Here is an 18,337-nt window from a genome sequence, read left to right as displayed (position 1 = left end):
CTGTTATGTGAGTAACTGCCACTTGTCTGGTGTCGCACTAAGACGGAATTAACCTTTAGCGCATGTTGTAGCATGGAGGGAAAGAAAATCAGCACACAGCATTTTTCTTTTTTTTACAAATATATATCTATCATCTTTAGAGTGGAGATGTGTAGAGATTGCAAAATTAATATTCTTGTTGGTTTCCTTGCTTCCCATTTTCTACCTTTTTGATGTCCTCTAAGAAAGCATACCCTTGCTTCTCTTTGTTACTAGTAGTTAACTTTTATAACATTTCAGCCTGATAAAATTGTTCCTTTAAGATTTTGTTCGCTTCTGCTAAATAAGGTGGAAGGTGGGATGAGTGATAGGCTTGTAACTTGGAACATTCCAAGGATAGTAATGTGTTGGCAAGCAGATGCTTACAGATCTGTAATAAAGCCTCATTATGCTAGTGCATGAGGGACTCATTATTCATCCTGGACTGCATTGGGAGGCATTGAATTTTGTTGGAATATTTCCCTTTATACTTTAAAAAAAGAAGGGGTGAAGGGACTTAATAAAGATAATTTTAAAAACAGACATGTTTGACTTTAGAAAACATCATGTTTCCAGGGTAGGCAGACATTCATCATTATCTCTGATGACAGAAGAAAAGTTAAGTCATTTAGAGATTTTAAGAATTAAGATTTAAGTACTGCAAACTACTTTAAACAGTACAGCATTGCATGCTCAAAACACATTTTCTGTTTCCAAATTTAAATATTTATAGTGATCAAGATATATTTGTTTCAAAATAAATTTCAGTGTAATGTAACACATTTCATCATTGTTTATAGAACAAAAAAGAACAAAAATCTTGGTTTTAGAACCAGCTTCCAGGTTTGTAATTAGATATTCTGGATAATAGGCAATGAAGACTGTGGGCCTTTGGTACAAGATTATCAGCTATATAGCTGTTAATCAAGGTTTTTATGAATATTGTGTGACTATGTGCTGTTGGCTTCCATTACTATATATATTTGTGGATGTTTAGCTGTACTGCAGTATATAAAAGATCAACTAAGCTGCCAATTTTAAAGATCACCTGAAATAAAGAAGAAAGGTGTAGTTGGGGGACTGGATGGCTCAGGAGGTTGATCATGACAAAACTAAAAGATGATACTCATCAGTTTAAATCCTTCCTACCTTGGAAGTAACTAAGAGCTCTTGTAATCTAACTGTATGGTGTGCACCTTGTTGATCACTTAGTTATTCTCCTTGCCATTATGTCAGAATACGGATGCAATCTAAAACTTGGGCTTTATCACCATTCTGACTCAGTGATTCCCTCTTGTCTTTGTCTGCAAAGGAACAGTGTCTGCTGTTTGGTGCTTTCATATTGTATGTGTTGCATAGCCTTCTTTGCCCAGCCACCACCATCAGCCAGGGTCTTCATGGTTTTCCATTTCCCCTTCAGTGGAGTCTGTCTCGATAATGACAGGTGCCTGTTTGATAACCATCCTTTACTCTGGTTTTTTTTCTTGGACACCATTTGCTCTGAGCTCAATAGTTCTTGGCAGTTGTTCGGCAGCACAATGCTGGAGAAAGATGGAAGCCTTCTTTCTGCCCTTTCCCTTTTACACTCGCAATTATCTTCTCTTTTCTGACTCGTTAAAAGGCCATCGTGGCATAACTGGCCCTTCCAAGTGTGTCAGCCAGCAACTTCCTCAATAAGTCATATGTACAGCTCTTTTTAGCTTACATGTCAGCATTACTAGCAGTTTTACAAAAGGAAAATCATAAGATGAAGTGCAAAACTCAGCTAGGCCTTAACTGTGTGGAGCAGTGATAAGCACTTCCGTAAGAAAACACAAACATCTGCCTAAATGCGTAGAGAAGTATGCATCAGTCAACTGGCGCTATAATTAGTTACCAAATATTATAAGATTATCTTGTCTGCATCATTATGGAGAAGTTTTTAGAAAATACAGCACCACAGAGAAGAATCCTTCGAAAGTGTCCTGAGGCCCCTGCTTTTCAATCATAGGCCTCTCCTATTCCATATTGGGGGTGTTTTCCTTTGCTCTAGATTGTTTCCTTGTTATTTTCTCTTAACAATAAAAAACCCAGTCTCAAAAGATTCTGAATGTATTTCTTTTAAACAGTTTCATGGTTTTGCCAAAATACATGCACAGTGATTGTGTTATAAGCGTCCATTTCCTTCCTCAACAACTCCAGTTTTTCCTCTCTGGTATTTTGAATACATTGGCACATTCTCCATTTCCAGTTGTCCCCTTTAGATAGATATTTTTCTCCAAATGTTTTTCTCCTCTACCCTTTCGCATTTCTTATGTATAGTTGTGTCCATTAGCTGCTCTTTTTTCTAGGGCCGTTTACCTTAAACAACATTTTAGTTATACATTTTTACCATGCAGATGTAATTAGGGTGTATAGCTCAAAATGAATATATTTTTAAGAATCATAAATACAGGTATCAATATTTATGCAACAGGTAAAAGTTGTATTGGATAAGCTACAGGCATCTACATGTCTCTTGTAAGATTTGTTCCAGTTGTGAAAATCCTCCTTTAAACAAAAAAAGCTTTAAACCTTAAGCCTAATTACTGCCTTTAGTTGTGAGTGTGCAACTCCATGATTTCAGTGCAATTGCATTTATTTGAGGGTAGACTTGGGTCCCTTTCATCTAAAACTTCAATATAGTAATCCTCCTTTAAGCACAGTGAAAATTTAGATCCTTATCTATACGAAACACTTTTTTTCTTACTGAAGCAAGGTTGACCAGACTCTGTTTGATCAGCAGTTGTCTAGTAGTAACAATCAAATAGCATATACGGATGAATGCCAACAAATATGAAACAAATATTTCGTCCTACTCTTATACTTTATATTATAACTAACAAATTTATTTGGGCATAAGTTTTCGTGGACTAAAACACACTTCATCAGATGCATGGAGTGGAACATACAGTAGGGAGGTATAAATACACAGCGTATGAAAAGATGGGAGTTGCCGTACCATGCTGTGTATTTATACCTCCCTACTGTATGTTCCACTCCATGCATCAGATGAAGTGGGTTTTAGCCCACAAAAGCTTATGCCCAAATAAATTTGTTAGTCTCTAAAGTGCCAAAGGACTCCTCGTTGTTTTTGCTGATACAGACTAACATGGCTACCACTCTGAAACCTCATATTATGTTAGTTACTATTAACTATACTTATAACTTTCATAGACTCAGTGCAATACACAGTACTGCATCCTGATACGTGTGTAAGGTTGATGAGAAAATTGTACATTCTATTTGAGTAATAGAATGTAATCAAACTGTACTGTAGTGAGGGCACACAAAAAGCAAAGGTAAGTTGGTTTGTGTAAACTTAATTTTGTCTTTTCTGACTTGACTGTTCAACCAGGCAGTTTTTTTGTAATATACTTTTTAAAATGGAATTGTTTGTTTTTTCCACAGAAAAATTTCATACCATCCCCCATTTCACGCACACAATCTGGATTTATTTGGCTAGAAACCACCAGAACACCCAGTCCCATTCACAGTAGGATGGTAGGATATTCTCTCTTATATTAAGAGCTGCCGAGAGTCTGCCTTCCAGGCCTTTTAAACCTGCCAAATCAAAGATCTTACTTCACCAGAGCTTCGCATGATAGGCACCTATTTCACTGACTGTGCATCTGCAACTATGGAGACTTGTGATTGACAGGTGGTTTGGGAAAAATTAGAATTTAGGGGAACTTTTGAGGCTTATGAGCCAGAAATCAAAAACCACTCCATTGTCTTCGTTAGCCGCCCACTTCAGCGTAGCATGAAAACTGTAATCAAAATCTATTAAGGGTCATACATTGGTGAGCTCACAACAGATTTTCTCCGGAACGCTTAAAGTACGTAACTTCAGTACATACTATTTTTATATTGACCTTCAACTTTCTACTCCCAGAAGTTTTGGCTTTAGATCTGATTTTTTTTTTAAATAATTTTTTGTAATGAGGTAAATGTATTTGTTCATTCTATTCCTACCCACATATTGGACCATTTTTCTTTAAACTTAAAAATGGAAGGGAGAGAACCCAACAAATCAAGAATGGAAAATTTCAGACAGGTGAAAGTTTAGAAAGCTGCGTGACTAAAAGTAGCACTGTGAAAGCTGGTACAACCAGAACTATAATGGTTGCTTCGGCCATCGTTCTGATACTTTACCCATTGTAAAAACAACCACCATACTTCCCTAAGCATACTACTTTGGTGCAAGGATTCAGCAAAAACCGTTACTATTTAAACTTAAAAACTATGGACATAGACTTCAGTAGTGGCTAATAAGGATACGAGTTTAACGTTATCAAGGACTAGTGCTTTTACTTGATTTGGGGAAAAATAGGTATGAGTTCTTGAATCACTTCTTTGTGCGCATAATAAGCATCCGCTGAGATTTTAGCAGAGCCAGATCTTTCCCTTTGCTCCTGCCCTTTCCTGAAATGACTCCGCATTCTTCCTACTTGACCTTACGCTGACGCTGCATAAGTACAGGGTTATTTGTCTTAGGAACAAATCCAAGTCCCACTGAAGTCGGTGGCAAAACTCCCACTGATTTCAGTGTAAGTAGAATTTGCCCCATAGGTTGGGTCTGGGACAAATTGCAAGAAGATTGCAAGTGTTTTATCAAAATAGAAACCTCCATTTAAAATAAACAAATCCCACGATTGTTGCTTTGGGTACCATTCCACTGTTACAGCTGCTGTGTCATATCAAACTGCATTCCATCATGTTTCATGTAACGGTGCCTGCAAATTCTCTTCACCCCCCAGCCCAAGGAAACGATCTAATTTCTAGGCTAGGCTGAAGCCCAAAGCTGACCACAAATCAGAATCTTATTCTTGTCATTGGTAACAAACAATGTTTTCTTCAGGGTTTGGTGGCTTGTTAATGTGGTTGCTGTGCTTGTAAAGCCCTTCTGAATGTTGAAGAGACTTCTACACTTTGGCAATGTAGTTCAAAAACCTTAGTAGACAGGTCACTGCTGGAGAGAATGGTGCTATGTAGGACTGCAGTGACATTAATACTTGTGTATCAATAAACCTACATCACTGCTAGTCTGATATTGCTGCCGGATCAGTTTTACTCCATTGGTGAGGATTTGTGCCACCTTGCAAAGAGAAATAACTATACCAAATTAATTTGGGGATATTTCAGTGGGAGGCACATGTATGGATTTGCACATGATTTCACTGGAAAATAGATGAATTCTATCAGTACAACTCTTTTATGTGTTGACCAGTCCTCAGAGTTCCAGATATCACCAAATGTGTGTCTGCCTTTTGAGCTCACTGACACAGCTTGGAGCATTTTCTTACATTAAGGCCCTGACAATGTAAATGGGCTTTAAAATAGGTATAAATAACATTTAATTTTCACATGGGCTTATCTACACTTACAGCACTTAGTGAAGACACTACTTATGTCAACAGGAGAGCTTCTCCTGTTGGGGTAGGTTCTCCACCTCCCAGTAGCCATGTCAACGATAGAAACCCTCTTGTTGGCATAGCACTGTCTACGCCAAGGGTCAGTATAACTACATTGCACGCTCCTGAGTGACATAGTTATACTAACATAAGTTTGTAGTGTAGAACAGGGCTTAGTGTAAATGAGAATAAGGTTACTATTTCATTATTTAAGGACTTGTCTACATTTAAAATGCTGCATCACTTCAGTGAAGACATTATGGAGTTTTCCAGTCAGCGTAAGTAGTCCACCTCCTCTAGAATTACCTTTTTGTTTTCCTCCCTCTGGAGCATACTGCTCTCTTTAATGACCGGGGTCACTTTAAATCAGTCTTCTTTGAGTTCAATTTCCTGATCATTAACAAGCTTGTACATTTTTCTGGAAAAAAAAATCCTCCTTTTTTTGGCATAATAGTATATATTGACTACAGTGCATATTTGCTCTGAGATAGTAGTACAGGTTTGAACCTCTACAGTTTTTGTGTTCAACTCACTTCCTTTTCACTCATCTTCTAGAGACACAAACAACTTTCCCTTTCTTCTTTTATGCTTTGGAAGATGATTTGTGCATTTTAAAAGATACATAAAGGGAGGTGGACTATAATTTGTAATAAGCTGATGTTTATCTTTCTTGAGTAAACTAAATCTTAACAATGCATGATGAAACATATGTTTTTTTTAAAAGACTTTGTTTTTGCAAAACCGTAACATGGTGCTTGTGAGTCGTTTTCCAATTATTTTTTAAGAAGTCCTGTTTTGACATCATTATGGTTAAATTAGTCTGACACTTTGGTTAATTACGCTAGTAAATGTGATGTGCTATGTGGGGATGAAATTTATCTGGCAATATTCATGCATCTTAAATCACAGACATGACATTAGGTGCCCTTTGAAAATTAAGAACTAGTCAATTGTTTGGCAAATTCATCATTAGTTGCTAGGCAACTTCAGGTTTGATGTTTGATAATTAAAAACAGCAAAGCACGAGTCAGGACTCTATTTATTTCACTAATGATTAAAATACAATACTTTATATGTTTAACAGTTTATGTAAAAGGTAATATTGATCCATTTTATCTGTAAATAACTATTTTTATTATGAGTAATTAGCATTTTAGAGTGGCCTAAGTATGCTGGAGGTGGCATTCATATACTGGCTAACCATGCAAACAAAACATCTTTCAACAGTAATAGTTTTAGATCTGTCTAATGACCTAACAACAATGCTGCTTGCTGTGATGTTGGAGGCCCAATTTCTCTATAGTTGTGGACTTCTAGCATGTTATGAAAATAGATTTGTGGGAATTGCCGTTTTTTCATAAACATTTCCAGGTAGCTGATTCAATGACATCAAAAATAATAAACGTAGTGAGCACTTGTGGTGTGTTACCTTTTTCAAAGAGCTGTTGTAAAATTAATGGCCAAGGGGAGCAGTTGTCTAGATGACGAGCACTTCAGCTGCTACTGTCAGAGAAAAGAAAAGGAAAAAAAAATTTTTAAATACCATGTCTGGCTGGCTAACTTCTCTCCTTCTCCCCGTCTCATCCACCCCAACAGAGGAAACTTTGTCATGTGAAAAAGACACAAGAACCTGGTATTTCTGGAAAAGCTGTAATTACTGCTAACTGTGGAAAATTTCCCTCCTTTTCAACCTAGAGTCCTTATTCGATTAGTTTCCTTTGAACGTGAAATAGTTTTTCCATTTTTAGTAATTTATCTTCCTTAAGTAACAGGCTAATTCACTTCTGTGAAGAAGACCTTGGTTAAGAACATTGGTAAATTGAACCCGAAGACTGCTGCTGTACCAGAATGAAAAATTTCCATCAGTGGACTGGGAATAAAATACACTTGGCTTTTCTGGTAATTGTTGCTATTAGAAACTGTAGCTATCTTTTTCTAAGGCCTCAATCATCCTTTTTCTGTAGAGCATCTGTCTCATCTTGTATCCCTGAACCTTCATTGGTTTAACTAGATAATGCTGATAAAGCAGTATACTCCTCTTTCCTTTAAGAGGTAGTATTTCCTTTTACTATCTCAGCATGGGTTCCTTTCCATGTCTGCATCTACTCCAGAGAGTCCAAATGTTGTGAATAATACTCATGACAGTTTCCATTCTGGGTAACAAGTGGTTATTTTAATTCAGATTAATGCAGTAATTATTCTCCCTCGCTTCAAACTAATTTAGATAGACTACTTGTATAGTCTTTCTCTCACAGCATTGAGGCAGTATCTGCAGCCTTGTTATATACATGAATAAAATCTGCAAATTCGAGTTTTAAAAAAAAACACCTCAACTACACTTCTTAACATTTGGAATTGTCATGTCTTAATATATTTATCCAAAAATTAGTAATATAGTGGAATAGTCGGAATATAAATATCCTGTAGTATTCTCACCAAATCCATAAATTTACACTGTTATCTTATTGAGTTTGACATGTGCAAAAATAGCCATAATTTGAATAGTTGAACTTCTGTCCTATTTCATTAAAATATCTTTTGAAGGTCAAACAGGTCCAAAATACATAGTGTAATTTGTTTAGCAAGATTACCGTAGAGAGCCATCTGTAGGTCTGTTAGCATTTCTGTAATTCAGGTGAACAGCTGGAGGGCTGCAGATGGTGGGGAGACTGCTATCCCCATTCATTAGGTATTGTTTTTCCACTTTTCAAATGCAAAGCAGCGGAGGAGGAGAGAGAGCACTATTGGGTAAATCTTACTCCATTTCTTTTTTCTTATTGAATAGGATTTGATAAACAATGGAGCGGTTTTCAAATATAGTGCCACTTCATGTTTTCTCTTTAATCTGCTGTCAAGCTGTCCTACAGTGGCTTTAGAGTGCGAATATCAACTTCAGGGCACACGGTTAAGAAGCAGGGCAGAGACCCTGCTTAATTGGTTGTGAGTTCTATAGTTAAATTTCACCAACCAATTATCAAGTGTAAACTCCTCAGACACTATCACAGCCTTAACATGGAGCCACAGACAGTTCGCTTGGGTACTCCAATCTATCTTGCCACCCAGGTATGCTTACCTTTGTGATAGGTGGTCCCTTACACCAAAAATCACAGCAATATTCAAGTTACTCCCATTCCCAAAGGGACAGTCGCTTACCCTAGGTCAGTAATACCTTAGATTTCACACCAAATACAACACTTGTATCCAGTCCTATAATAAACTAAAGATTTATTAACTAGGAAAAGGAGTTAATTGTTTATAAGGTTAAAACAGGTTTAACATATCTACACACAAATGAGTTCCAATCTTAATTTTCAAAAAGTAATAGTAGCTTCTATAATAAGCAAGCTCTATAAGTCCTTTAGGGCTAACCCAAGCCAAGCACTGGGGATCTTTTGCTTATCTTCAGTAATCCTTGCCCCTCAGAGTCAAGCAGCATAAAAGACACAGTTCTTCTTTGTTAGGGCTTTTCATTCCTTCCCCTCTTCTGCTTCAGGTTGCAAATTCAGCTGTTGAGAGGAATTCACTTGCACATTCCCTCTTAACAGAGGTGGGGAGCAATGTCTTTTGCCCTTTGATGTTCCATAATAGTTTGTCTGGTGTTGATGGGTCTTCTTTTGTTGGGTGGGAGATAGCACCTGTTGGAAACTAGTATTTCTTACTCTCTTAATGCTTCTCTCCTGACAGGTGATTTACAATTACAGAGCAAACACTTAAGTATTACATCATGATATGGTGTACAGATATTGTAAGTGAGATTAATACATGCAACAACTTACAAGCATTTCATAAAGTCTAAGCACATTCTTATAATGCTAATACCTATTTTAACAGTACCAACACACAGATGAGCCAATCTGGTTCCAGCTATGTATTCGTAAGAGTTTAACTGAGATCTAGGGCCCTTGGCAGGAGCTGGCACCTGGTCTGTCAGCATCATAACTTCACATTTTTATTAGGAATGGATGAGCAAGTTCAGGTAAAATAAGAACTCAAGAAGTCTTGTTTTTCTTAGTCAAACCAAATCTCAAACCTTTTCTGTCTTTCGGAATTGCTTCCATTAAATTCTCATCTCTCCTTTACCATCTTCATTTGATTGTGAGGCTTGTCTGTGTTTCAGCTTGGGCTCGCTGCTGGGCCCTTTAATTTTCTGCAGGATTTACCTGTTTGTCATACCCCACAGTGTACCTCAGACACTCCAAAGCCAGATATAGTGAGCATTGCAGTTTCTAGTGTGCTTTTAGCAATAAAGAGAAAATATATTAAAGGAAGCTTGGCAAAGTGGCTAGACTCACCCACTGGGCCCCACTTCTGTTATCACCATCTATTACTAGGGAGCAGGGCTGCAGGGCCTCTTGTTCAAGAATCTGCCATGCAGAGAGGGCTGTAGAGTCCTTTGCAAAAATGAGAGGAATGAGAGGCTCCAGTGTACTCTCTCCATAGAATCCTGTGTCAGTGGGGGTGGAAGAGAGCTAGAGAAGATTCCTCCAAAGAGCCCTGCCAGCGTCACAGAGAAATAGTAGCACTTCACAGACTTTAGTGTGCTTATTTTCTGCTTTGAACTAGATACGGTCATTTTAGCTACTAATTTTTTACTAAATATAACAGAATTGTGACAGAAAAAGTTATTTTCTTACATAAGTATTTAGAGAGGATGTCCAATATACCAGAAAAGAAAAGAAGGGAGTCCATACAGGCTGCTACATTTTAGTAATGTTTTAAAATGAGTTCATAGAGATAAGTCATGTCTTTTCTACAATCTTGCAATATTTGTCAGTGGGGATTAATACGAGAGTCTTTTGCCTTTTTGTGCATTGCAGATCCTTCTTTGGTTTTTTGTTTTTGTTTTTTTCTTTGTGGCTGTTTAAAGCTGCTGCTCTAAAGACCTGTGCTTTTCTCTAATACATTGTTTGGTCACAACGCCTCTTCATCTGCACCAGTTTTATTCTCTTTTCCTAGCTTATTGCTTCAGTGATTAGATTTAGAATTTACTGTAAATCTTTGTGTGAAGATAATTGCTGCTGTTTTAAGCATCCTTTCCATATGAAGAAGGCATGGGAGTGCTATTATTTGTAAGCTTTCATCAACAAATTTTTTGACTTTCCTATAAGGTAAATATACCTCTAAAATAATTCTGTTCCTTTTAAAGCAGACTGACGAGACAACATGGCTTTGTAAATACTGCTCCAGTATGCTGTAAATGTTTGCCTTCACCAAAGAATGTTCCTGTTTTTTCCCCTCTAATTCTTTATACTTCATCCATAGGCAAACCCATGGGTGCAGTAAATGTATAGACTCCGCTATTCCTCAAAACAGATAACTACTGACCTATCAGTACAGTAGACTGCTGACTCTGATTTTATCTAGTCCATAGCTTTGCTTCATAGTGCTTGTGTATTGTCTGGATTATGATGCCAGTAAACCTAACCATTGCATTTGATTAGTTGTCCCTTGAATAGCCTCTACAAATTCCTACTCTTGGTTGAGTTCACCCTCTGAAATGAAGCTGGAACTATTTGGAAAGCAATAATTGCTATAGCCATGTATTTTCCAGAAAGGAGAATGTTCTGGCAGGCAGTGTAAGCAGAAATTAACTTCCAACAGGGATGATTTTAAAGGGCTTGGTACTTCTGACTCTTTCATATATTATTTCAGCATACATAAAAACTTATGTCGAGGTATCTCTTCACAACAAATGAAAATGACATGTTAAAATTGTGCTCTGGGGAGGAAGTGGCTTTGGTTCCGTGACCAATGCAACTTCCCTAGACTATAACCTGGATATTCTCTCCAATAGCCCCAATTTCAAAAGTCATCAGGAATAGAAAATAGGACCAAACTTGGGCACTATTAATAGTTTCAAACTGATCTCTTCAATTATGGCATTTAGATCTCCTAGGTTTGGCAGCAGTGTTCCCTTTTCAGCATCCAAACAAATTGATCTAACGGAAATGGAGAGATTACCTTTCTAGACAATACAGAGACGAGTTACTTCAGTATTCATATTCGTATGTTATCCTGACCTATTTGGAAAAAAAAAATTGTACTGAGCACAGACAAAGATGCAATCATGTATGCCACATTCCTATTCAATAATCTTTTGTACTTGGTCATCCAAAGAGTCCTGAAATGCTTACTTCACTATTTCCCACCTTCAGTGCCATCTTGTGGTTTAAATCTAGTTCTTGCCAAATTTATTAAACTTCCGTTTTGAAACTCTGGGAAAATGTTCACGGTGTAATTTTTTTCTGAAGATTGCATTTCTCACAGCAATAACATTGGCCTAGAAAATCAGTGACTTGCAGCCCATAAGGCCAATCAATGTTCCACAAGAGCAAGTTAGCTTTACTCCCACATTCTATTACCAAATTCTAAGTACTGTGATCTCTGAATTCTGTATAATCCCAGTCCATTGGTTTATATGTATGTTACTTTAAGCAAGAGTTGTTGCCTGGGAGCACCAGGTACTTCAAGCAAGATGTTAAAAGAGCTTTGAGTTATTATTTAGGTAAGACTACAACTTCTTTAAATCTGAGATTTGTTGTATATGGAGAAACATGCAGGAGGGAAACAGTAAACTTTGTTTACAAATTTGTCATGACGGCATTGGTTTCTCAGCACTTGAAAATCTTAGGATGTATTGTATCAACTGGGTCCAAAGCTGCTTCAGGATATGTCAGGATCCTATCTGCTGAGATATGCAAGTCTGCTCCCTGGAATTGGGTTCATACATTTCCACAATATTAGTTCCTTGACTTGACTTCTAGATCAAATGCCCAATTCAAGGGAGCAGTCCTACAATCTTTTTGGTTTAGTTGATTCTCCTCACGCTACTGAGAGTTAATCTCCAGGGAGGTTGTATTTGTCCTTACTCAGTGGGTATAACACTCCATGAGAAATGTTACAAGATCTTTTACATCCACAAGTGGCCAGGATCTCTGTTATGAATCTTGTGAAAGACAACCACTTCAGCAGCCTTTCTTAACTCCTAGGTTCACTATCAGAAGGAAGAGCGCCACCTACTGAATCGCAGTTTATTCATTTGTTTCATTTTTGCCCTTTTTGTCTTCCTTCTGTTCATTAAAATAATCATTCCCTTTCATCTATCAGTTAATGAGCTAACATGCCACTCTGAGAACATACCACTCTGGTGGTAGACTAAATGTTGATCACTCTTACCCAATTTTGCACAAAAATTCTCTTGAATTATATGTGCATATATGATATCTTTCAGCATGTTGCTTTATAACTAACGTGTGTGTGTATATTGATCATTTTGTTCTCACTTACATGGTGACTCTCTTTAATATGCTGCTCTTACATGTGATTTCACATTACTTCAGTTTTCAGAATAAAATGCACAAAATCAATCTGAATTTATCCTTTCGTATAATTTATGGGGAAGAAGGGTGGACTACAATGTAATACATTATATGGGTTCTAAACTGCTGTTAACTGCTCATCCCACTGGCCAGGGTGCAGTCTTGATGGGATCTGGAACTGTGGAGAGGCATTTTCTGGGGTTAGGGGAGAGAGAGAGATCTCCACTGGGAGTAGCTGAAGCAGTATTCTGTATGCCCCCTCTTCTTTCCTCTCTCTCCCTTTCCTTTAGTGTGTGGGGCAGCTGCATCTCTTCTCTCTTCCTCACCCCCGCCTTCTTCATGTTGCAGGTTGCTGGGGATCAAACCTGGGCCTCCAGGGCATTTTCTGCTGCCATTGGACAATGGAGGTGGTGCTAGGGCTGGGTGACTGGTTCTCATTTGGTGGAGGACAAGGGAGGGTTGATATAGTTGGCTGCTAAGGAAGGGTAACCATGGTGAGTTCCCTGTTGCAGCCTCACGCTTCTCACCTTTAATCTAGGGGCTGAATTCTGGTGGTGCTAAGAGCTCGGTTGATTGCTAGTTTTGGGGCCTGGACGGTATTTTTCCCATACAACAAACTACGGGGTGCCAAGTGGTTTTCATTTTCCACTTGGCACCCAGAAGGGGTTTAAATTACAATTTTTCAGATTCCAGTGCAGTTGGTGGGTTAGCAGGGGTCCTGTTGAGGTTCCTGTAATCCAGTGGCCTGCCTGGGCATTAGTCCTGAGCACTGCACTGCATGTTGAGGGGGTTTGCCAGAAACTGGGAATGAGAGAGAGAGAATGGGTCACTTGATGATTATCTGTTCTGTTCATTCCCTCTGGGGCACCTGGCATTAGCCACTGTCAGAGGACAGGATACTGGGCTATATGGACCTTTGATCTGGCCTAGTATAGCCACTCTTATGTTCTTATGTCTCGTGTAGCCTATGGCTCCCTTCAACTTAGCTTTGCTACCTCTGAAATGGAGTTGGAAAGCAGGTTGGGACTCTGCTCTAAATCAAGGTCCCTCGGCAGGCCCAAAGTTGTAGAGGGAGCATGGCCTTCACACTTGCCTCAGGTTTATAGTATACTGGGGGCATTAGTGACCATTGAGCACCACAGTGGAATAAGCCTGGTGAGCGTTCTGGAATGATTATCCCAGTTAAGTAAAAGTTTTTTAAAAAGTTGTGGCCTTTGCATTTAACTATGCTAAGGTGTCTGTGTCTCATGGTTTCGGGATCTGTGTTTCATTTCCATCAAAATGTTGAAACGAAACACTTTGACATTTCTGAATTGAAACGTTTGGAATTACTGTGATGTGGAAAACTTTCTGTTCCCAGGGAATGGACATGCTGAATTTCCTCATCTCTAGGAAATATGGTCACCTTTAAAAATTGTATCAAAAATGGCATTACCCTTTGAACAAATGTGTTCAGACAACCACTACATCCAATTCTGTCAATTGCTGAAAATTTGGGAATTCCAATTCACTTGGGTTTGGTAATTAAAAAAAAAAAATGATATGCAAGAACACAAGTGCTTATATATGAAAAGTGAATATTTTGGTGACTTAACGGAAATAAATAGCATTTGAATAAACCTTCTGCAGCATTTTGGGACAAGTAGAAGATAGCGGATCTATTATGCAGTCCCTTGTGGGCAATCCTATTAAGAATTTAATACATTATAAAATCAGAAAAATGGGGTAATGTCTATTACTTTTATGACTCATTGCTAGTACTGCATCTGCTGTACACAGCTTAAATAAACACTAGAGGTAGTCACATTTTCACATCCATATAAATAAATGGATACAATTCCAACTTTTTTGTTTTTCAGGAATGGCAAATCTTGTATCTTGTAAGAATGAACAGCTTTTTTTACGGAAGAACCCGTTTTACACTGGTTAATAGTTCTGCTATTTTGATGTGCAGTGCATCCCTGATATGCTAAGATATCAGAATAATGTGCACATCTTAGTCACAGAAGTTTTTTTTCTGTTTCAGAATGTATGGGAATTTGTGAGCAAATATACAGAGAATGTCATTACATCTTCCCTATGCAACAGCTAGGTAGCAAGAGAATCGTGTTTGTTTTTCAGCCAGACCTTAGAAGCCAATGCTTTAATACCTGACTCTCTCTTTCCAGTGTTCTGTTCTTGGCTCTCTAATTTAGAGACATAAGTTCATGACACAACTTGTAGGGAAAATTCATAATTTTATTAAATGATACCTTCACTTAAAGCCAAAAATCTTTTGTTTTCCTCAAAAAAATATTTGTAATAGAGAGAATCTTTTTCCATATGAAAATTGCTTTTTTCCATTACCGTTTATTAGTAATAGTACAATATCACCGTGAAGAGCTATCAGTTTGAGGCCCCAATCCTACAGACACATATGTTATCTTTATGCATGTGAGTAGTCCCGTTGGCTTCAGTGGGCTTATTAGCATGAGTAAAGCTAAGCATATGCTTAACTTAAGCCCCACTCCTGCAAACCTTTAAGACAGGATGCAAGAAGTTCATGCAACATGCATGAGAAGAGAGTGCCTCAGTATTGCCTACAGTTTTATGCGTGGAAGTAACTTGTTCAGTAACCAGACGTATGTCTTTCTGTGTTTCTTTTAGAATGTAGTGTGTTGCGGATTTAGGATTTCCCACACAGGCCTACTTGCTCGCCACCTAGGGTCTGCACAGGCTGTAAAGGGCTAATTCTATATCAAGACACACTTGATACACTGTTAAATCCTGTAAAAAAATCCATGACTTTCACCTTTTGTTTCTTCCTCCAGATCTGCTTCCTGAGCATTCTTAAAACCTACCATGTTTGGAGGGATGGTGGGAATTTAATCAATCCTGGTGGCAGATTTCTAGTCCCAATGATCCCTCTGCTTTCTTGGATCATATAACCTCTCATATATGTCTTTGCTATAGCAGAACTCAAATAGATAACTGGAATTTTTAAAATCAACTTTGGGTTGAGCCTGCAAACATGTATGGTTTCAACCAATGTGTTTTTGGGTTTTTTTTTCAGACAGTCTATGTAATTCTCTGTGTAACTGCCATTATTTTCTTTTTAATTAGTTTCCTCAGAACAAATTATTCCACAACTATAATTAGCTTGTATATCATTGTATCTTTAAGAGAAGACGGTCTATTTTGAGTAAAGTAGTAGATTTTTGCAATATTTTTAATAATCAGTTTACTGTTAGTAAAATCTTCTTTAATTACAGCTATACCATGAAATACACACATTTTGTCTGCTTTATTTTAGATCAGTGCACTGTTACTCGGACGTACCTTTTCCTTCATAAGTTTTGGTTCTTCAGTGCTGCCTATTACTTTGGGAACTGGGCATTCATTGCAGTAAGTAATCTGATTTAGAGATCATAACAAATCAAGCTGAATGCTTTAACATAAATTGTAACTCAGATATTTGCATCACGACTGTGACATTTAACTTTAAATGCATCGTTTTCATATTCTTAAGTGAGATACAGTAATACATATTACTGATTTAAATTCACAGGTCTTTTTAATCGGATTAATTGTGTCATGTTGCAAAGGGAAGAAATCAGTCATTGAAGGAGAAGTGGATGAAGATGATTCAGACATAAGTGATGATGAACCATGTGTCTATTATGGTTGACAGCCTTTTGTCCTGAAGGTTTAAAAAAAATGTAATTTAAAATTGTTTGAAAGTCGTGTTTATGAGGAATTTTAATCCAAATGTTAAGCAAATTTTCTCACTTGCAGTAAAAATAAATTGAGAGAGAAAGTGGGAATATTAATTTAAAAGGGGTGGAAAACTGAATTTTTTTTGTTTCCTGAAGAATACATCACTGTATTGTAGCAGAGCTATTATTGAAATTGGGTTGGAATAATATATATAAAATGTACTGTTTTTATGATGGAATGCTTATGTGCAATATTTTCTAATGTACAATTTGATATTGTGATTGCAGTTGATAATATTTCAGAGTTAATGTTGCCTTTCTGCTACTAGTTTTTGGTTTCTTAAATTTCTTTCATGTCTGACTTGTATGACTTTTTTTATAGCAAGATTGAATTTATAGGGAATTGTATTTAAAAATCATACTGAAACAGCTGGTAAACAAACATTGCTTGAAAGACTCAGCCAAAGTTCCTTCACTTTCCAGAAGTGTGGCAATTTATGAAAATTAATTTTTGCAATAATTTCACTGCCATTACTATGATATGCATATAAAGTTATAGTCCATGAGACAGCGTTTAGATTTACAAGAATATCTTTAAATGTACTGAAAATACATACAGTGAGCTCCAGAGTTCATTCTCAATATGCTAGGAATAAACAAGTTGTGTAAACTTCCACTGTTTCTGAAGTTTAGCCATGACCATATTTCCATTTACTAGATCACTGAATTTTGTGGCAACCAGTATATAGCCTTTGTTCTGTTATTCTTTACTCTGATATGTGAGAAGTTAAAAATATTACTCCATATTAACTATACTATACAACATCTTGGCAGTGTTTCTTCAAAATGTTATAAGATCTAAAACTATGTGATTAAACTCTTTACTGAGTGGTATTAACCACCTGGGTTAATTAAAACATGAGGTTAATTATGGTATTTTTATTTTCTCCGAATATATTAATACAAATTCTCTGGAATAAGGCTTTTTTCCCTATTTGAAATATAGTCAGTATAATCACTGTCATTTTAAACAAGTCATTAAAAATGAAATACAAACATCATTGTAACAGTGTAAACATTAAAAAGTGTAATTCTACAAAATTAGATGTTTTCTTTATATACTTTTTTGTAAAATAAACTTACAATATCTTAACTATACCTTCTTGTTGAGTTCTTCTTTGTAAACCAAAATGCATTTGTGCTATCAAGTATCCTTTAAATATTGACTTTCCATGGGTTATTACCATTATTTCTTTAAAAGTGCAGATTTGCTAATTCCTAAAAATATTGCAAGAGAGAAACTGCATGAACTATAACAATAAAGTAAAAGCTGTGTTATCCAGCACTTTACCAATTGGAAAGCTCTATAAACCAGCATTTCCGATCTTCATAGAAAGTCAGTTTTATAGTCCGGTTGGTGCGGGCCCGGTAGGCTCCCTCCCTGATGCTGTGTGGCTCCCTGGAAGCGGTGACATGTCTCTGCTGCTCCTAGGTGGAGGAACAGCCCATGAGGGGTTCAGAGTGCAGGAGGGCGTGCAGGGCACAGGCTCTGGAAGGGAGTTTGGGTGTGGGAGGGGCTCAGGGTAGGTGGTTGGGGCTTGGGAGGGGGCGTGGGATAGCGGATCCGGGCAGCTCCCTGCAAGTGGCGACATGCCCCTGCTGCTCCTAGGCAGAGGCATGGCTAGGCGGTTCTGCATGGTGCCCCCGCCCCGAGCACTGGCTCTGGCAGCTCCCATTGGCTGCGGTTCCCGAGCCCCATCCCACACCCAAACTCCTTCCCAGAGCCCACACCCCCTCCCGGGGCCCAACCCTGATCCCCCTCCCACACCCAAACTCCCTCCTCTTAGTTAACCAGAATTTTTTACTTACCAGT

The 18,337-nt window shown here is 37.7% G+C and overlaps 1 protein-coding gene across 1 annotated transcript in view; it reads left to right on the top strand.

Annotated features, from left to right (window-relative positions):
• Positions 1–17,509, top strand: part of LMBRD1 (LMBR1 domain containing 1) — a 230,220-nt gene extending 212,711 nt beyond the window's left edge. The window contains exons 15-16 of the mRNA XM_074946845.1: positions 16,062–16,153; positions 16,317–17,509. Of these exons, the coding sequence (XP_074802946.1) occupies positions 16,062–16,153; positions 16,317–16,436 (212 nt within the window). The 3' untranslated portion in view covers positions 16,437–17,509. The remainder of the gene's footprint in view (positions 1–16,061; positions 16,154–16,316) is intronic.
• Positions 17,510–18,337: the final 828 nt, after the last annotated feature.

This window comes from Natator depressus, chromosome 3 (genome assembly GCF_965152275.1).
Source record: "Natator depressus isolate rNatDep1 chromosome 3, rNatDep2.hap1, whole genome shotgun sequence".
NCBI lineage: Eukaryota > Metazoa > Chordata > Testudines > Cheloniidae > Natator > Natator depressus.
The sequence above is the reverse complement of the archived record's forward strand: the minus strand, read 5'-3'. Positions and strand labels throughout refer to the sequence as shown.